At 36.9% G+C, this 22,122-nt stretch overlaps 1 protein-coding gene across 8 annotated transcripts in view; it reads right to left on the reverse strand.

The window, feature by feature from the left end:
* Positions 1-1,899: 1,899 nt before the first annotated feature.
* Positions 1,900-22,122, reverse strand: part of LOC116177335 — a 334,411-nt gene continuing 314,188 nt past the window's right edge. For 7 of the 8 annotated variants that reach the window (XM_031496291.1, XM_031496292.1, XM_031496290.1 and 4 more), the window contains 10 exons: positions 20,560-20,701; positions 20,423-20,506; positions 8,964-9,191; positions 7,911-8,780; positions 7,729-7,864; positions 7,500-7,681; positions 7,251-7,452; positions 6,720-7,198; positions 6,603-6,666; positions 1,900-3,843 (listed from right to left, as the gene is read on the reverse strand). In XM_031496291.1, coding sequence (XP_031352151.1) covers positions 2,903-3,843; positions 6,603-6,666; positions 6,720-7,198; positions 7,251-7,452; positions 7,500-7,681; positions 7,729-7,864; positions 7,911-8,780; positions 8,964-9,191; positions 20,423-20,506; positions 20,560-20,701 — 3,328 coding nt within the window. In that variant the 3' untranslated portion in view covers positions 1,900-2,902. Of the gene's footprint in view, positions 3,844-4,045; positions 4,152-6,602; positions 6,667-6,719; positions 7,199-7,250; positions 7,453-7,499; positions 7,682-7,728; positions 7,865-7,910; positions 8,781-8,963; positions 9,192-20,422; positions 20,507-20,559; positions 20,702-22,122 lie in introns of all 8 variants that reach the window. The other variant, XM_031496295.1, reaches the window with a different exon arrangement.

Here is a 22,122-nt window from a genome sequence, read left to right on the forward strand (position 1 = left end):
AGAAAAACTACAATACCAATGGAGTCAAACTACCAATAATCAGTTAAGGAAAATAAAACCAAGCTTAAAACCATGGAAAATGAATGGCGCCAGAAGAGAAAGAGTAGCGGCCACAAGGCTAAGGATCGGTCATACCCTCTTGACACACGACTTCATCTTCCAAAAAATTGAGCCAACGCAATGCACCACATGTGATACTCGACTTACCATTGAACACATACTGACTGAATGTAGAAGCTTCGACCAACAACGTATAACATGCAAACTACCGCCTACCCTCACGGAATGTCTAGGAAACGACAACATACATAAAGCCTACAATGCGAATTATGTTTATCTGACATTTATATCATTTAACTGTACTGTACTCACCATCATGCACATCTCTATGGGTCGATGCGTAATAAAGAGAATAGCCCAAAGCCCAAAGTCACAAGTTTACCTTTCGATGTATTATCTTGGCATAATGCTATGCTGAAAATTAATAATCTTACTTCTAAGACGCTGAATAAATTTGTGTTTATTTTAAATGGAGAGGTTTCAAATAACTAAAACGTTAATACCATAAAATAAATAATCCAAACTTCTCGCAGTTAAGTTTTATTAATGTACATAAAATAGACAACTTATTTCGCCAATGAAATCCGTATAAGTTTGAGGTGGCTTCGACTCCATAGAACTTGTCTTTTGAAAATGCCTCTAAATAAGGTCCGTGTCGGTTGGTATATTGAAGTTCTTTCTTTACGGAAATGCAAGGAAATACAGGTTGACACAGTAGAACTACTCAGTAGATGCCTATCATGATATGCTTATTCAAGGATCCTTAATAGTCCACTCAATCGGCAATTCAGCCTTTCACCAGGTAAAAAGACATCAATAGATAGTTCGCAAGCTTGCAATACCGATCAAAGCGCGATTTCGGGTGAGATTCCGCAACTGCCCATATTAAATTAGTTTATACGTAAATCGCTTTGGTCTAACTTCACAAAAGAATTTTGTACGATACGAAACTGGACAATTAGCGTGCAACGGCATCAAAGTACAATGCGCGTGCAATTAGGATTTCAAAGATCTCCAATATCGATAAACATTGAAACTGTTGATTCTTCTTTGCAGAATTTGCACGAATGTTATAAAAAATCATTTTCTTCCTCCGGTCGACGCGATCATTTATAAACGACTCGCCCGGAATGACTTTCCTTTAAGTATTTATACGGAGCTTAACTTGCTTAAGAACCGAAACTTTTTGTTACCTTATTGTTAACGCTCCTTTTTTAAATATTACGCTTTTCAGGATCTAAATTTTGACAACCAACCTGCATGCCTTTTTGTGTCTCATTCTTGTTGATTTACTGCATTTGACTCTATATCTGATTCTTATTGTACCATTTGAGATAGATATTTGAATTGTGATTTCTCTTTTGCATTTTGTTGTAGTTGATGAAAACCACATTAAGTAATAGAAGAAAGGTTAATTAGAGGACCCCCTTCTCGTGTTGCGTAGCCGCAAGAACTGCGGGCTACACAACATTGCCGTAAATTGCCGCTAATTTTCTTACCAAACTTCGTTGTGTAAAATCGCTTATGGAACAGCATCTCTGCACAGAACGGTCAGACTTGATTGGGGGGGGGGCTTTAATACTGGGGTAGGACGCATAATTTTAGTCATATCGCAAATATATGCCAGATGGGTGCATTGTTTTATTTAATTTGATACATTTAAACTTGGAATCGTGAAACTTTGAATACCAGGTAAAATATCTCAAAAATGCGTGGTGGAAAATTCGAAATTTTGCAATTTCTCCAATTACTTCTCGCAGCACAATTAAAAGCTGCTTATCACACAAGTTTCCGGTCGATCGGTTTTCCATGGTCCCTATAAATTGAACAGGACACAGCTCAATTTAATTATTTCAAAATGTATTTACAAATTTCACAAAATACAACAACACATACATTTTGTACTTATAACTATAAGAAAACAATAACAGGCAAGACTGAAACAGCCTAAAGATTGACGTCACCTCTCTACACCATATTCAAGCATCTAAGTAATTGAATTTTATGTACAAATAAATCGAGTGTAGCCAGAGTATTATATAATAATAAGAATAGTCGTAATAATAAGAATTATTTGGCACAGTATTATGTAATACTGCAATAAGAGGGATAGAAACTAAGGTATAATTAATTACAGAAGTAAGTTTTTAATAATTTCATTTCAAGGAAGCACAATTTATTATTTGGTGTTACCAAATCCAAATAAACCACACAGGTATGTACAAAATGCATTAAATTATATCTCCTAAATTACGTAAAAATATTTATCACAAATTCATTTGCTTACAAGTGGAATATTTTAGAATCACATTTAAAAAAGCCAACAAAAATAAATAATAAACAATTAAATGCGCTAACTACATAAAATATGCGTTAGAAATTATATTTCTGTCTTTTCACAATAATAAATTGCTTAAAACTGTATTATATACAAGCGAAGGCAATTTCGGCAAAAAATTTCTTACAGCGGGTCGCTAATGAATACTCCATGCACATTGTTTATTGCACTTTATTTATTGATGCAAAGCCTACATATAAGTTAAAATTGTTTCCGATGATAAGATCACAATTTAAAAGTGAAAATGCGATCTCAAAGTGCAATAAGGCACTTTGCTAACATGCGAAAGTAAAAATTTTCATCAACTGCTGTAAAAATGCCAAAACTAAAAACCCACCAGATCAACTTTGAAGCGAATGCGACCGCACTCGATTAAAATTTAATCCGCATTTAAAATAATTGTCGCTTGTTAAAAATCGACTTCACGAATTAATACTAAAAAAAAATGCAACACGCATAAATATTTTAAGTACTGAATTTCGCACTGCCCAAACTTGCCCAATTTTAAACATGAGATTCTAAAGGAACGTTGAATATCCGAGGTTCGGGTAAACTTTGCGGCCGCGCACCGATTAAATGCTGTCGTAACGCGACTACCATGTTTTCGGGTCCGACCAAATTGACCTCGAACAGCAAACGTTCGCGCCTCGTCGAACTGAGATCGGGCGAGCTCGTCCTCAACGTGCACTTCTCCTTGTTGCATTTTTCGGCGCCGGAATCTTCCTCTTGGTAACGGTTGTCCAACCAATTCACTTTGTCGAAGTCTTTCGTACCACCTACAGTGTGTCGCCGCTTGATCGATCGTTCAGGCATTCCGTTTTTGCGCTTCAATTTCGTAAACTCTTTGGTAGTTCTACGGGCCGACGCCGATAGTTCGCGGCGCTTGTTTAGGTTGTTTTCGGTTTTTTCGTTCTTCGTCAAGCTGTCAGAGCGCTTCAGTCGATCGCTGGCTTTATTTAGGCTCTCTGATCTTTTGAGTTTGTAATTCGGCGGAGACACCGTACGGTCGGGTTTGTTTAACGACTCGGACCGCCGCAATTTTGAATTACCGTTGAGAAAGTTTAAGCCGGCGTTAGGCTTGGTGATTATGTTGTATGTTAATTTGTCAGTGGTCGATATGTGACGTTCGTTATCAGGTACATTTTCAGAACAATCTTTATCCTTTTCTTCCTCGAAGCTTCCCTTTTCCAGTTCCTTGGTGTTGAAATCGTCTCTGTTGGTTAACTTGGCAAACTTGGCCGAGCTCAACGTGCTTTTATGTAAACTCGGATTGCGATAAAGCTTAGGTGAAGCGGGTATATTTTCTTTATTCTGATAGGCGGAGCTATCAAAAGCCGGTCGTTCTGGTGATTCATCTGCGAATGGTAAATCGGTTCCCAATAACGGGTTTAAGGTTTTCTTTTTCTCATCAAAAATTTTCATGATTGTCGACTGCAAATCTCCCCCTGTAAGATAGGTCTTAGTAGTACTACAAATATTAGTAAGCGGGACATTCAAAGCAGACTCGTGCAAATAAAATGTATGTTATTTATACCTTGTGTGTTACCATAACAGACAATTCAAGTTTCAATTAGTGCTGTGCTTTATGTTAGGCCGGTTTTTGTATAATACACGCTAAGCGAGTGCAAAAGCGGCACAGCTAAATACCTCGTTTAAAACCTGTTGCGGAAACGGGTACGAGGGGGGCGTTGGGGCGCTGTAGGGGGACGCACAGGCCTCCAACCTCGTACTGGAGCCACTGAGGCTCCGTAGCCTAACATATCCAACACCATTAGTACCAAATATTGATTGAATGTCACATTTTAAACAATTTTGGGAACCAATGTGACAAAGGTCCGTTATAAATAAAAGACAAAACACAACAACTTATCGATGCCGTTCTAGAAGCTTATTTTTCATAATTAATTACAGACACTGAAACACACAGTAAAGTTTTTTTTAGTATCCCATACACTTTTTCATTTTTCCTTGATAAAGTATACTCTTGCGGGTTAATTAACTACTTTGACAATTATTTCATCCTTGCGATCTTTTGCAAAACTAGATCCTGCAAGTTATGTCATATCTATAAAACTCATGAAAATGTTTAGTTAAAAATGATGATAAATTTGTTTATTAAATTTAGACTGTCCCATTATTACATATAATGTAGTGTAGTACCCCATATACTAAAAATACTTCACGTACTCCTCAAAAACGAGCTTACTTCGTCAAAGATGATTCAACTTTACCGTTAACCTTATCTAAAATATTGGATAGGAGCGGCATAGGATACGCATTTTTAGAATTTCGCCCAGATCACTCCCTCTACTCCATTTCCTTCTTGCATGTAGATAATAGATATCCTGGTCATTAAATAATGTCACATTTTAAACAATTTTGGAAACCAATGTGATAAAGGTCCATTATAAATAAAAGACAAAACACAACTACTTTTCGATGCCATTCTACAAGCTTATTTTTCATAATTAATTACAGACACTGAAACACACAGTAAAGTTTTTTTTAGTATCCCATACACTTTTATATTTTTCCTTGGTAAAGTATACTCTTGCGGGTTAATTAACTACTTTGACATCTTTGGGATCTTTTGAAAAACTAGATCCTGCAAGTTATGTCATATCTATAAAATGCATGAAAATGTTTAGTTAGAAATGATGATAAATTTGTTTATTAAATTTAGACTGTCCCATTATTACATATAATGAAGTGTAGTACCCCATATACTAAAAATACTTCACCTACTCCTCAAAAACGAGCTTACTTGGTCAAAGATGATTCAACTTTACCGTTAACCTTATCTAAAACATTGGATATGAGCGGTATAGGATACGCATCTTTCGGATTTCACCCAGATCACTCCCTCTACTTCATTTCCTACATGCATGTAGATAATAGTTATCCTGGTCATTAAATTTGATCCAATTCAAATAACTCAGGCGCATCCCCGAGTGATGAAAAGGGAGATGGGCGCTAGTCATCCCCTTCCCGGCTTTATGGTTCAGTGATAGAGCGTTGGACTATAAATCTGGAGATCGGGTGTTCGAACCTGAGTTGAGGTGAATTTTTCATCTGTGGCAGAGATGGGAATTACCTTAGACCAGTTTCGAGCATTCTGCCGGCTACTGCGAATTAGATTTTCCTGCAGTTTTCCTAATTCGTGAGGTAAATACTGGAGTAGTATAGAACAACTTAAGACCAACTTAAGACCTTCTGCAGAGGCACCTCTAAAAAGCATTATGCGGGTCACTCTGTGATTGGGCGCAAGCCTGTTGAGGGCCCAGAACAAGAGAGGGATAATAAATAAATAAATTAATTAATTAAGTCAGATTACCCACTCCATCCAGATATTGTACTGTGGGCACTGGCTAAAGAATTGCACAGGATTTAAAGAGGAGTAAATAATTAATCCTAAGTTGTCGTGCCAACGTCTTCAAGTTTTTCTTGAGAGTAAGGTGAAATGAGCAAGACTGTAAAGGGCGGAGGACTTAAAAGGAGGCAGCCCAAAAGAACCAAACGTGATGTACCAACGTATATGTAAAAATCGGTATTCATCAACCCCCCCTACTGACAGTCAGACTCAATAGAAATCATGCTTGATGGACTGAAGCCGATTGAAAGTCCATCAACAGAGCCCAAATAATGAATTCGTTCAAAGAATATTCACAGGAAGGTTTTCTTTTTCCACTGTTCTGGTGTCTTGTCTTGGGGACACCATATCGGCTATGAAACAATGCTATTAAAAAGCACAACAGAACAGTCAATGAATTCCACTCCAAGAGTGTTGTGGGGAAACCTTTCTTAATATGGTGGAAGACCTACCATAACGGACATGAGGGAGGAATATGACCACTTCAGCACTTTTACTGTATCGCTTCTTGCGAGCAAAGATTAGCCAAGGGGAGTTCTAAGATCTAACCTCAATACAGTACTATTCCACAATACATTACATGTGATAATGGAAACATTATATTAGAACATCAAAATGGTCCTCAACGTGCTTGTCTGAATAACCAAACATCATTTGAAGAAAGTTTGGCTTAGAAATTAAAGTCGAATCAACCCTATCATTAAAAGATAAAGCTTTTTTGCTAAATTATAACGCGTGAAAAGCTAGAACTACAATCAGAAGGGATAAAATTAATAGGCATATGCTAAAAATTGTATCCCATCTTACTAAAGAGAAAAGAATGACAAAACATACCATCATCCGCATCATGTGCTTTATGCAACGAGTCCAACGACCCAGTCCGTTGACCTAAATCATTCTGCAACCAAAATGACATCACTTTCAATACAAAAACGTTTAAAAACAACTCACCTCATTCGCGTACTTGACTTTTTTCAGTGTTCCATTGGAACTAAGATCCATAATGCTTGTATTGACATTTTCGACGGAGCTGCCCCTCCTAAGAATCGCCTTATCGAACGGCTTAGGACAAGTCAGCGCACCTATATTATTCGAATCACTAAACTTCTTCTTAAACGAATTCTGATAACTGTTCGCGGTTGTCTCGCGACGTTCCTTATTCTGATTAAAGTCAAAACTTCCCGATCTATCACTATTTTTTAAACTAACACTTTGTGTATTATTATCTATATCACGAGAGTTTTTATTAAATTGCACTGTTAGAACGCTGTTCGCGGAATGCCTTGAGTTTCCGTTCATAGGGCTGTAGAATACGTTCGACGCGCTTTGCGTTTTCGTGATGGCGTAGGCGTCACCAAAATTCGAATGGGACGTCGAAGTCAGTTTGTTCTCCTGGTTCATATTGTGCAACCCTCTTGGTACGCTTTGATCTAAAATAATTAGGTAATAAAAAAGTTCTGGTGTGTTCGTTACTTTACTCACCAAAGTTATCGCTGTAAAATTCTGCAGTCTTCCGATTTCTTTGCAAATTAGCTTCAGTTTCTTGAATAAAATTTTTGATTCTCCTCCTATAATTTTCCTGATCCGAATAATTGAAGTACGTTCCCCTGTCCATCTGCGGATTCGACTTCTCAATATCAACTATTGTGGTCGGTATATCACTTGACTTTCCTTCGGTTAAATTCTAAAAAATGGATTACTTGACATTCTACTCGCAAAGTGGATTCTTACCTGTTTGTGATTGCCAGGAAAATTAGACTGTGATGTAAACTCTTTCATTCCAATAGGCGTAATGAGATCATCCTTCATATCACCCGAGTTGGTAGTCTTCCCTCCCTTTCTCATTTTCCGATGAGCCGCCGAAATGATGGACGACAGTAGCTCTCTACCAGGTACTTTGTCCCCTTTTATTCCTACAAAAGGCGGTATTAGAGCTACGAACACAAACATGTGATCATACCTTCAACTTTACTAATATTATCTAGAAGAAGTGCACGATTACTTGCAACGTCCAGTTCATTATTCAAAGAGTCGACAGGTGGAGCACTAGTTAAATTTAAACTAGAAGTGCTTTCTTCGGAAAAGAACCAGTCGGCCTAAAACGCAAATTGTAGCACTCGAAATTAAGTTGCACAATCTTACATAACAAATGAGAGATTCCACAATTTTGTAATTATGTGTCATATCATTCACTAACGTAGCCATGTCATCTTGAACGGCTCGTATAAGCGTAGGCCCGAAGACGATAGCCAAGTTACGGCCCTCCATTTTGTTCACTTCAGAATTGTCAGTGACCTTCTTCAAATGCAACATTAAATGCCTAAGTGTATGGTAGTGATGTGGCGGGAGACACCTTACTAGCTTCCGCAATTCTTCCATGCGTACATTGGGATCCTTCGCCTTATCCGCCTCGATGAAGTTGGAATACAAACCGCTCGTCAATAACGCATCTGGTAACTTCCGGAAGAAGGATTTCAATAGACTACTAACTACGTGGACGTCGTTCCACTGAGCGTCAACTATCGGAACTCCTTCGAAACTCTGATTAATGGAATTGGTTAAGGCGGTTATTGCAGCGCTGTTGCCAGGTACTCTGTAGACGCCGATGATGTCTAAACCTTTGCTCTCGACAATTTCGGTGCACACTTCCACTAGACGCGGAACATTTGGGTTGTAATTGGAAGGGTAGCAGTGCTCGAGGGGTACACCGAACGTCGACACTTCGGGGGCGGTAGGCGAACTAGGCGAGCTGGCACCTTGTATTTTGCGAAACTGTTTGGCAACACGACCCTTCCACGTTTTCGATTTAGGGCTGGTCAGTCCTTCGTTAACCTGTGACGGTTTTCTGGTTTTGCTAACGGGCGACTGTCCAGTAGGAGATCGATTTCGCAACGATGGAAGTTTCGACTTGTTCGGCTGCGGCGATAACCGGCTGGAACCCTGAACTTGTACGGTGGTCGAGGCGGGTATTGTTTGAGGCACCGCTTGTTGCTTTGAAGTAACAATGCCATCCTGTAAAAACACAAAGTGAGGTATACTGCAAGATGTTTACCTTACACATGTAACAACAGTAATGAACCAATCTGGAGCGCAATGTGTTTTTCTCATAATAGTCGACAGTATTTTGAAAAAATCTCCGATTAGAACAGGAACAATTCCGATAAGATATCGTTAAGTGGTACATTGATAACTTACCGATTTACTTTCAATGTCAGTAGCGCCTACTTGCTCTTGTAACGCCTTCACCCAATCCGCCAAATCGACGGGACTATCTGCTTGAAGAAGCAGCTCGGAGCGGCAAGGAAGCACAGAGGAAACTCGAAGCACATTCTTTCTTTTCGTGTAATCCTCGGCAATTCTCACACAACTCGCACTCATATCTACGCCGTTCGCTAGTGACTGTTCAGCTGCATCTGATGGACTCTGCAAAGAAGAAAGTTTATTTTATAGTATTTTCTCCAAAGTAAATATTTTGGTGAGGATTAATTACGTAAACATCTGCATAATGAGCTGGCAATTTAGATAAGCTGTTTTCAATTATGCTGGTACATTACTAAAGGTAAACAAAATTGAAGGCGTTCAGGTAATTACCGAGAATAGCGAGACAGACGAATCAAAATTCGTAACTGGACGGTTCATTAACAGACAATGACTGCCATCGATCACGTTACCTTCTTCTGTAGGATCAAATCAAATGAAGTGACCTTTACAACTTTATTATCGCTGTTCAAATAATGTCAAAACAATTCAATGAAACTGTAATAAAGCAGTGTTGATTATAAAAGGTGATTTGGTATGAATAATCAATGCGGAAGCCAAACACAAAAGGGGTCCGATTCTGACAAGCGCTGGTCCATAGACGCAGTTATATAACTTAGGAAAAATCGATAGATCTTCACCTCGTGAGAGTTGTTTGTTTCCCTACTACTGTACTTATATTAGAGCACAATTTAAAATAAATTGGGGATGGTATCTTTTTCGTCTTCAAAGAAACAGTACTAGTGCGACAAATGGTAATTTTCACATTTTTTAAAAAATGATTGGTGAGAAAGCTACCTCTCCCCAAAAGATTCCCAAGTTCCATAATCGCGGGACTGACAGAATTTGTCCACTGCCGTATTACGGTATCTCCAACAAAATATGTTCACCCCAACCACAATTCAGGAGGATGGAACTAAGGGCTTTATCTGAGTTTTTGAGTATGCTCTTTCAGATTTAGTAAATATGTTTTGAAAATTCTTTCTCCTAGCGCGAGATATGATCGAAATTGGTATCTCGAAGCATGAAAGTAGCGCATCCAAAATTGATTTACAAAATTTTAAAAAATCAACCCGCCAAAAATTACAATCAGATTTTTTCAAATATTCACAAATCAATTTTGGATGCGCTACTTACATGTTAACAAAGTACCGATATACTAAATCGAGTACTAAATTTTATTTTGTTCATATCACGATTCTTTCGAGTTTAAAATAAAATTTAGACGAACTGTGACCTTTTTCCGTGAAACGCAAATTTTAGGCTTTTGAAAATGTGACTCCGAAACATTTTGAAGCCTTCCTTTATTGGGAGAAAATGTTTTGGCCCCGTTTATCGCTCAATTTTGTTTTTACCTGATACATCTCGTATATAGCCTTATCTTTTTTGCTTCATTTTCTTTACTTAATTTTTTTTTTATTCTCTTTTTATCAATATTCTATTTTTAGTTTGGAACTTAAATGTCAAAGGTATTTATTTATTTCACTAGTTACAATTACCTACTGCAATATTTATATTGATTTTATATTTTCTATTTTAAAAATTAGTTCCTACTATAGTTTTAATAATGCAGTATGCGCTTAACGATTTATTTATCTTTTTTTGCGATTGTTCATATATGGATTATGAGTCTGTAGAACAACAATAAACATTATTATTATTGTTATGTCTTATATATACAAAAATACGAAGCGTGAAGGCATAGAAAGACGAATCGCTTCTCACCAGTGATTTTATTTTCTATGTTTTAAGCCTAAAGCCTAGTATTATTGAGTAGGCAGGCCCTAGGTGATATTGCAGTAAAGAAGACATAAGGTTAGCTTGCTCCAGATATGGATCTGCTGAAAGTATAGGCCGGAAGAGTGCGTAGATTTAAAACATTTTCGATAACGTTGATACAAAAAAATATGTTATCTCGTAGACATTTCATTACGAAACGAATCCAAAATTATTTTACCCAAAATCGCCCTGAAACCTTCATTTTCATGCCTACTTTCTGTCAGGAAATTTTAGTTTCCATGACAGAGGCAGATCAGACATACGTTTCCTGCCGCTTGTAATTTTACTGGCCGCACCTGTCACTTCACCGGCCGTACCGTCACTTTACCGGCCGCATTTGTGACATTTCCAAATGTCTATAATCACTGACAGATTGACATTACTCAAAAGTTCTATATAAAAATTGAAATTGTATATTAAAATACGATTTCGCGTAAAATTTAATACAAAACTCGTCAATAAAATGATATTACCTGACTCGGAAATTAAAGTACTCGGCCCCTTAGGGGCCTCGCACTTCAATATTTCCTCGCCAGTAATGTATCATTTTCCGGACTTTTATGTAAATAACTATTCTGAGGAGTGAAACACAAAATTGAGAGCAATTTTTCGCCGAATTACAAAAATGGTCAGAATTTCAGGAAACTTGCTATGTACATTTTTACCACGCGCACGTTAGTAAGGACGGTGACGGAAATACACGTTTTGAAGTACCAGGTCTGTCTGTCTGTTCTCCCATTTCCGGCTAAACGGCTGAACCGATTGGAAAAAAAAGTTGTACACATAATTCTGAGATATAAAAGGGCAGAATCGCGCATGCGCAGGTGTGCGAGTGGTATCTGTGCTAGCCACAACAAATGTTATAAGTAGTTTGATTATTTTCACTTTCCAAGATCCCCAGAACACAAGTTTTGTCAAAATCAAAAATTTCTTTAGCGCCCTCTGCTTATATATGGGCCATCTTGAGGTGATAATAGTGGCAACGTCCCAAAAACCCTAAATCCAATCTTAATCTGTAACAAAAATTACAAAATCTCAGAACACATTATCATAGCCTGAGGCCCGGTAACCTGATTAAAGTGGCAACGTGCCTACTATATACAGGATACCTTCGGTATGTTAATTGTCCAATTGTCTAATTTCTAAAATTCGGCAAAAAACCACCCTGTATATTAATTGATTTGGCTCATTTTTTCAATATCTTAGTATGAGACCAAGCAGGAGATATTTTCTATTGTTTAGGTATGTATTTTCTATGTTTCTAAAGAAAAGACGTTTCTCCGATGTTTGAAAGACCACGTGTGGTAAAAAATGATTAACTTTGTAGAAGAGCACAATACCAAAATCCTTGTTTGTAAGAAAAACGTATAAATGCATTATCTAGACGCCCAAGATGTCAATTTGATGTACCTACCTCCTACGGGCATGTTGAAAGTAAGATTATTATCTAAATTGTCCTTTATGCACTAAAGGTCGTGTCAAGAAATTTTGGATCTGGCCGGCACATTTTCGATTAATTTCATTTAATCCCATAATACACGGTGCCAATTATGCTCCGCGCTTAAATAACATTTTGCGACCTGGCAAAAAATAAGTTTGCACCACGCCAACTTCACGGAACCGCGAATTTTTGTATAAATGATTTTTTGGGGCAACAATTACGCGTTAATTGTGCGCTTTTTGACGCAGTTGAAAGAAAAATTTGCGCCCTTTAGGATATTTCAAAAACCATTCTCCCGGGAACGTGCGTAGCTGACTTTTTCATAATTTTTTTTTGTTATACAGAAGTTAAACGCGAACTCGAACGCGAATTATGCAGCTCTTTGAACAAAATTTCATTCCAAAGGCGCCAAGAAGCGCATAAAGAGTTCACAAGGAAACGCTTATAGAAAAGTCCGTGGCTATGTGAAATTGACCGGGTCAATATAATTTTCGAAAAAACTTATTTTCTATAATGGCTTCGATCCTTGGATCATGTTATGTATACACAAAAACAATACGAGTTTAGGAAAATTGTAAAAAATAATTAAAACTTCAATCAATTAAAAATTGTTATCAAAGGATTTTTAAATTATTCTTAATGATTCACCGCGAAAACAATTTTGTCAGGAAAATGAAAAAAACAAACGATTCTGAACTACTTGGTCCCCTAAACCATTTAACCCAAAGTCCTAAACTAAACCTTTATACGAACCGATTCTGAACCATTCGTAAAATGTGTAGGTATCTAATTATAATATAATTTGTCAATCAAATCAGTAACATAACTGATAGGGGGTCGGTGAATGCTTAATTAAAAAAAAACTAGCTGACAAACAAACACAAATAAATGAATTGCTCGGATGTTGAAATGAAAGTAAAAATGTTGTTCCTCGAAGTCGCTGACTGTAACGGATTTTTTTGAGTAACTCCTTACGTTACTATTTTATCAATAGATGTAATGTATGAATTAACAAAGATTCAAACACGATCAGATCACAATTATGTACTTGTGATCATGTGTTCTGAATGAACCAATCAACATATAATTACGGTAATAAGACTTTGCCTTATATACAATCAATTAAACTTTACATTTATGGTAGTTTTCTTTAATTAACCAATCGTCGAATATTTACACTGAAAATATCCTTAGGGGCTATTACTACGTCATCTGATGCAAACCATTGACACTTGCACATACTGCACGTATACCCAATAATTATCTCGCGCAATGTAAATTTGCTCTAATGGCAATGGAACCATTCATAATAGCGTGAAAGTACCAAATAATAGGCAGTTAAAGTAAAAATTCTCCAAGTCTTAGTCTCACGCAAATCTAATAATTTTTTAGTTTATGCAATTTTAATTAAATATAAACAAATTATTCAACTTTTGAGAACGCAATTCAATTACTGAAAGTGAAATCGTAATTACAAATTCACGAGTCATTTCCGTTGTAAATAACTTAAATAAAATAAATACCCAGGAGCCGGTCGAACCCCATCGTCTCAGTCGGCGAGGGAAAAATCCGTACGTCGGGAAATTGAGATGCAACTGCAGCGGTATACAAGAAACCGTTCCTGACCTTTCCCCTAACATCCGATGTTGCTCCAACATTTTCAGTCACTTTTTTTTAGTTCACGCACATCACGGCCTATTCAACGCGATCGTCTGCACGCGTCGTCGTCGGTGCAAAGTACAAAAAATTTGCGAGGTTAGTAAAGGTTTCGATATCGCCCGCGCGACTTGCACTTTTTGGGTAATTTGCACATTCCGCTGTCGCGCAATTTTTTGATAACGCTCGCCACCGGTTTGGATTGACTTCAAAAATTCTATCTAGTTATAGCGCCCCTGTTATCCTTGCCGATGTAAACAGGTCGAACTAGATTCTCAAGTACAACGCATCTGAGTACTGAAAAAGGCACTTTTTTGTTAGTCACTGAAATTTTAACACCGAGCCCTAGACCAGCAAAGAACAACAACCGGCACCGCGAATGACTACCATCGAGATACTAGGCAACTAGAAAAAGAAAATAAGCACTTTCCATACTTGTACAATTAATGGAGCTCTTGCAAGGAGCTCAAGCGCATCGACCAGCATATGTTGCTTAAAGAGGGAGAAATTAATTTACCCATATAAACAGAAATCGTTAAATTATACACACCTTGACTAAACTACGTGAAATACCCAATTCTCGCAGGAAGACGTTAATTTGGGTTAAAACCGTAAAGTGAATGATATGGGTATACAGCCCGAACAAACAGAAGACGTTTACACAGCCCTTTCGTGCAATTAGCTAGGAAATCGTGGGCAGGCAGTTGAAGAGGCATCTTTTTTTTGCAAATACCAGTTTTGAGATGTTAGCGCGATGGGAAATTTACTTATCTCGAATAGGCGAGAAAATGTAGGGTATAGTTGAAACCTTGAGCTACTTTAAATTGATAAAATAATAGAATTACGAAAGTTATAGTGTAAGGACGAAAAAATACGCAGCGGGCACCCGCTGAACAGAAGGGGCAAGGGATATTTAGAAAAGAAAAAGGATAAAGCGTAATCGTAAACGTTGCGTCTAATTTTATGCATCATTCTAAACACTAGTATATTTCACTTTCAATTAGGAAATAAATATAACGGTGGCGTGTGAAAAAATTCATCAAAATCACTTCATAGACATTGACGTTTTTTAAATGAAAACAGTTTACATATGTCTTTCGCTCTTGGTCTTGGGTGCTACTTCGTTTATCCGTTTTCTCATTTATCAAATTTGAGAAATAACTTAACGATTTTGAGATGTAGTACCATTCGTGGACATCGAGGTAATCCGTTTCAATGTTTTCCGAACGAAACTGCTGCTTCAAAAACGATTTTGACCAAAATGTAAGTTGTAAAAAAAATGGATTATATTCTTACGTTTCGACGCATTCCCCAAGTAATGGGTGAGAAAATAAGACATCTTTTTTTGGTTATGTATACAAAAAAATTTCCGAATTAAAACATTTCGGTGTTAATATCCTCAAGGTTGTAATTGAATTTTCCATCACAACCCCGTGACGGTATCCTATGGAGAGTGGGGATGTGACACGTACATTAGGTATGTAGTTTTATTATACCGTGGTATGTAGTACTTAAATTTGCCCTATGATAGACTGACCAAGTGAGATTAATTCTAATAGACTGTTGTGTAAACAACGTCATCTACACGTCATTTCGGCGTAAACACCAACAATAATGACGGGACAGCCTGTATATAGAGTAATTTCAATTTTCTTAAGAACAAATCCGGTGGGTTATTTACGAATAAACACAAAGTTGCTTTATTATACTTGAATTTGTATCTCAGTGTTTGTTTTTCCTTTTAAAAATGTGATGCGTAATTTTTTCATTTTAATTTTATCGCGTGATCGTTGCGATAAGAAGTTTTATTGTTAAGGTGCAAATTAATTTGCAACAAAATGCTCCGAACGAACCCAACGCGCCGTAAAATGTGTATTACAGTCTATAGAGCGCGCGTGGCGTTCGGGATATTTTATTCCACGCACCTTCAGGTTAATTAACGTACGTGTTTTGGTGCTGTTAACGAAGACGCATGTGTTTCGAAGAATTGAACATTTGGTATTGGAGAAGTGGGGACGTTTGGCGCATCCCGTTGTGATTGGCGATTTATTTTAAAATTTTTATAGTAGTTTATTTTATGGTGGAAGTGGCTTTTATTTAAATACTGAAGATAACAAGACTGCTGGTTTCGCGATGGTTATAGAACATGCACATTTGTTTACGCGAATTTTTTTGTGGGCAGTCAGCCTGTTTATGTGAAAACGTAATTCCTCAAAATATCGAAATAATGTGTGCAGAAGAAAATTAACTAAAGTGGTGTAAGAAATAGTGTTTTCCGATTACGCAGAAAGTTTCGTCGATTTGAAAAAACCATATTTCCCTATAATTACCTCATTCCATTGAAATTTCCTCCTATTTCCCAAAATCTCCTAATATTTCCCCAGAATTTCCTCTAATTTCGTCCATTTCCTACATATTTCCCAGATATTTCCTCGAAATTCCCTATATGAGAGACAAAAATTTCCCTTGCGATCAGCCCCTCCGAGTTGGTCACGACTTATGTTTCCTTCATTGCCTAAAGATTGCCACAATTTCCCTTAATTACCTCATCATTTTTAGCGTTGCATTAAATTTTCCCAAATTTACACAAAATGCGTGTGATCTTGTGTTCTGATCTTTATGTCAATTCGATCGAAAAAAAGTGATCATGAATCTCTGTTACTGTTTGGTATAGTTTTCTTTTGATATTCACTGATATCCTTTTGGATATGGCGCCTCGAGCGCTTCTCAACAACCCTCCCGATGGTATTGATTAGAATATACTGTACTGACTCATACACCTTCGATTGTATGAGCCGAAATAGCATTCTAATTAGAGTTTGGATATTTTTGTAACAGCTTTTAATTGAGTGAAGTTTTGACTACTACGCTTCGAAAGATACGCTGCTAGGAGTAACGAAATCAGACGGGGAACTCCTCTAATTTTTCGAAGCGCAGTCGTCAGAACTACATTCAATTAAAAATTGTTTTACCAAAAAAGTATCAGAACTATAATATTGTTAAATTAATCTTATTTTTTATTGATAGTAACCGACTATATAGCAGCAAGAAAGCATACATTTCGGAAAAAATACTCAGTCGTCAGAAAAGGTGTAATTCACAGAATGCTGAAATTTGATGCGAAAGTCAACTACATCGCGGAAAAGCCAAAAAAGACTTTTCCCGATCATCCTTAGAAGTTGATGTTATATAAAAGATTTTTGTTATTGTTATCCTAAGCAAAGTTGTAAAAATGATTGAATTTTGTGTTTTGGCAAATGTGGACTGTATATTATACAACACTTTTAGCGGAACCGGTACCATGCACGAGTTACATAACATCGATGACTTAAAATACCGAAATAGAGTAAAAATGTTAATTGGCATCGTCCGATGCATAATGGCCACATTAGCTACGCACGTAAATTCTTTAAATCGCATCGAAGGGATTTATTTCCACAGAAGCAACAACGCGTAAGATCTCTTCCGTTTTGTACCCAAAAATTTCCCAAGAGAATGCTCAGTCACTTCCAAATTCTTGAAGTGAGTTACGTAAAGGTTTATGAACTTTTCCGGTCTATTTCCTTATATCTTGTCCTTACTTTTAAAAATGTAAGAAAGCAAGGCATTCTTTTGATAGTCATCAAGTGTTACACTTGTTATTTGTGTTTCCTTGTAAGCGCGGAAGGAGTTTCGCAAAACCGTAACGTTGCAAAGATAATTACGGGCACAGTCTAAACTCATGAACGAAATCGTTGTACAAAGTGGAATGAAAAAAACAGATACCATCTAGAAAATATAATGGCATGCACCTGTGACGCCATCCTATCTTTCATCACACCAAAGAATAGAATCGAGCACAATTACTCGCCTGAAAAAAAATTGAAAGTCTTTTTTCCGGCTCCTCATTACGGGATTAAAAACTTTCTACGGAAATTTATTAAATTATTATAATCAAAAATGGTGATACGGCGAACTTTATGTACAAACAGCATGGGGGTTGCTAATTGCGTCTATAATAATATTTGAATTGCAACGATAAGCGGCACGTGAAGTAATTGATTCGCATGGAAGACTAAATAATTGGAAAGGGAAAGGTCGTGTAATATCCGAACTATAAATTAGCATCCGTACTTCCTTTGTGTTTATTTTTTTACAAAGGATTATTATTAAGTTGTTTAGTTAGTTATTAAAAAAGAGATAGTATTGACTTTTACGGAAGTGCAAATTAAATTTATTTTTGTTATAAATATGACAACACGTCGGAAATGTTGCCTGTAAATAACTGGTATTTTCTTCTTGAATGGGCCTTTCGATGAACCTCAAATTGAATCCGCGTTAGCGTAAACACTAACCAGGATGCTTGCAGAGGAATGAATGCTCATGCTCACGCCGGTCCGTAAGAAAAATGAGAAACTCCATGTCCCGTTTTCGGGGGTTGAAATCAATTGGTAGTTTTTTTTTACGCGGGGGTTAGGGAGAAGCTGTTCTGTCACAAAATACTTACTCCTGAAAATGATCGCGCCATGATTTTCTATGATTTCAAACGAGGACGAAACACCATCCAAGAGCCAGTGTGTTTACATTTCGTTTCCTAGATTGTAGTGTCGCTCCCTCAAATTTTTACGCCACATTTTTCAAATTTCATAGAATCTTCCCTATAGAAAGTTTGGAGTTTTTAGAATCTTAAGAACGTCCCACCGTCTTGAAAATTATGATAATCCTTATAAATGACTAAAAGCCTTATGGATTAGTAAGTATACCAAGAGTCCCAACGAAAAGGACCACCCTAAAACTCGGCAAATAAATGTTTTGAGAAAAATTCAAAAACCGATCGATTGTTATATCAAGAGGGTGTATGCACAAATAACGCTTGCAACTTTCACTCTATGCTAGGGGTTGCAACCCCCTAGAAAGGTCAAATAACTCGTAATATTTGAAGGTGATTTTAATTTTTAATACTGGCATTTTTCGAAAGAAAAAAATTTCCATGTTCTCCAATCCCAATTTGAAAACGATATGGAGGAGTTTTTTTCCAAGGTTGGACGACTAGATGGTAGTTTCAACGTCTTATAAGTAAGGTAATGTACATGTTTATATTCAATACAAATAGTGTCCTTCAAGGATTTTGATTAGTAAAATTATGAGTTTTTGTACCGTGCATTTAAGCTATTCTTGAAGCATTGTAAATCAAATTTGTGTAGGGTATAGTTTGGTGCGCTATCTGATCAAGGACAAATTGTGTGGGGTTTTTACATTAGGTATAATTCATGAAAGAAATCCTAAAACTAATTAATAGCAAACGATATAACTGAAGGACTTGTCCGTACAACAGCAAGTTCTGTGAATCAGCCAAACTAAGATTTTTCTGAATTTATTCACAGCGCCTTCAAGGAAAGGGTAGTGCGTCAAGCGTTCAAAAATATTTAGGAATAAATCGATTGTATTTATCCATCTTTAATAATGATAATAGCGAGGATAATAGCAACGTCAGCATAATACGCCACAAAAATATAAATGACATTAACTAAGTCGGATATTGACAGGGTCAAATAAATAATGAGGAAACAAACTGTCCAAATTCGCCAAAAAGTATTGCAAATCATTGCAACAAAACAAACTGCAGAGCATAAAAGTAAAACAAAAATGAACCAGGATAATAATATATTAATTCCATTCCATTCCAATAAATTAAATCAAGACTTCTGATTTTATGAAACTGATTCGTGATCTGAAGCAAATTATTCTTAAGTCACAACTTTTGTTGTGCATTGTCGTTCATAGTTTAAATAAAAATATGTAAATTCGTTGTAGACAAGAGAGAAATCCCCACAAAATATCCCCAAAGGCAGTACTAAAAAAGTTGGTGGTAAGTATGCATGGCACAGTCAAGATCTATCGGGTCCCAAAATACAAAGCATACAGTTTATCAGATGTGGCCTTTTTTTTAAATTTTTAGTGTGATCAAAGCAAAGCGGATTTGTTCACTACTATTTCCTAAAGAGAAATACATGGACCCGATCGACGATAAAATATCTTTCGTTTTTCATCATAAACAATGTGTCAACGTTGATCATCCAAAAGTACCATCTCTCAAGTTTTTTAACTACATACAGGCACTTTAAAACGACAGTAAGAATCAAATTTCCATATGAACTACTTAATGCATCTCTTTCTTGAAAGTAACAAAAAATAATTTCGCTCGTCTTTGTTTATAATAATGAAACACAAACAACTCATGATAACTGAGAAAAAAGACTGTAAATCACACAAGTTATCTAATAAAAAAAGAAACAGGTCAAAAGCGCTTTCTAGCAAAAAGTAGATGAACTTGACTGGTAGGTGCTCACAAAAAAAAACAAAAAAAAATGCAAAAAATTAATAGAAATGTCAGATAGTATCTCTGTTATAGTTTTTTGTATGCACGACTGCAAAAAAAAGGGAAATATTATTTGATGGCGATTAGGTCATACCCTTTCAAATGCCATGGCTACAAAAATATGAGCTCTTGCCGAAATATTTCAGTAATGACCAAGCTTACCTGATGTTGTCTGTCTTTATAGATGTACAGCTTCTGCCCTTTCAGAACAATCCAAACCTGCTTCCAAGATCGATCTGCCGCGCGCTACAAATAAATCATTAACTTTTGAGAATGTCTCTCCTTGTGGGCAACTTAACCTTTCCGTCAATTTCGGCGATTTTGCAGTATAACGGACCCTCCTTTACAACTTGCCTTTCCTTTTCTAAGGGACTGCTCGGTATCGACGACCTATCCCTTTCCAACGACACGCTGCTGCTGCTACCGCCGCTGAGACTACCCCTATAAAATATTCAAAGCTTAATTAATACACAGATGCTAAGCTGTGGCATATGCTAAGACTGATCCAACACCAACGACTTAAGTAACATTTGCAATTTTCAAGTTAGTGATCATTATTCATGAACGCAACGGTTTTTTAGTACCATATTGCCCCCTATAACAAATTCCTCCACCTGGTACCCCCATGCATAAATTGAGTACCTACTTACAAATGTATACGCGATATTAATCGAGAGTGAAAACACAACGTTAGTTAAACACTGTAGCGCCTTAAATGATGTCGGTTACGAGTACTTACGTCCTGAGGTCATTAAAGATAAGAAATTAGATGCATGCGGACAACGCTGTGCACGTTTAAACTCACGTGTGGGGCACGCGATAATTTATGCATTTCAACCCGTAATAAGGCAACACGTGCGTTTTTCGTACTGTGATAGTGAGACCTACGTCAAAATTTTTCGATTTTTAAAGTATCCTATTATATAAAGGTTATTGGTGAGAAACTGTTTTAAATATTTGGGGAGGAATAATGCGAGTCAGTTTCAAATAATCAATATCAATATGTGCAAAAATGAGTCATAAAAGAATACGCTTAGCTTGCTCCAGAGACTGATGGAAGTAATGAAATTTTAGGAGAAGAGTGCGTTAGATTCAATCATTTTTTAACCAAATACTTACATACCCACTTACTACCTTAGTGCATTTTCCATACATTGATCAGTATTTTCCAAAAGGCCTTAACTATGTGCGTTATGTTTTTCTTTACATGCACATGGCATGGGCGGCGCATCTGATTTTTACAATATGCGACATGCTTGCCTCTAGTAGAAGCATCTGTAGTTAAATTTCAAAAAATGAAACTAGGTTTTCAACCTTACGGCGAATCGATCAGTACTTCCCGAAAGGTCATGTAACGGACAGAACTAAATATCTTGAAAACGGTAGAAGTCAAGGCGCCTCGGACGGACGGAGAAAGTGGCCATAAAACACCTCCCATCAATTGGAAAATGCGATAAAAATATCTCTACAAATAAGAAAGTTAGCATTGCGCAGTCTGCGTATGCGCAAATCTAGTGTTTACAATATGCGATATGTTCGCCTTTACTAGAGCATCTTTCGTTAAAATTTCACAGAAATATTTCCATAATATAGCTCTGGCACCTGAGCCAAGAAAAAGGTTGACGATTAATGTGCGCATGCGCAAACTGCTATAGCTATTTTTTGAATTTTTAACCATAGATGCTTCTAGTAAGGGCAAGCAGGTCGCATGTTGTAGAAATTCGGTACGCGCATGCTCAGACTGCGCAATGCCAATTTTCATGTTTATCGAGACATTTCTTTGACGTTTTAACCATAGATACTATTGGTAAAGAACAACATAGCCCACATATGTATTTTGGGAAGTACTGATAAATACATGG

The sequence above is a fragment of the Photinus pyralis genome, unplaced genomic scaffold (genome assembly GCF_008802855.1).
Source record: "Photinus pyralis isolate 1611_PpyrPB1 unplaced genomic scaffold, Ppyr1.3 Ppyr1.4_LG7, whole genome shotgun sequence".
Lineage (NCBI taxonomy): Eukaryota > Metazoa > Arthropoda > Insecta > Coleoptera > Lampyridae > Photinus > Photinus pyralis.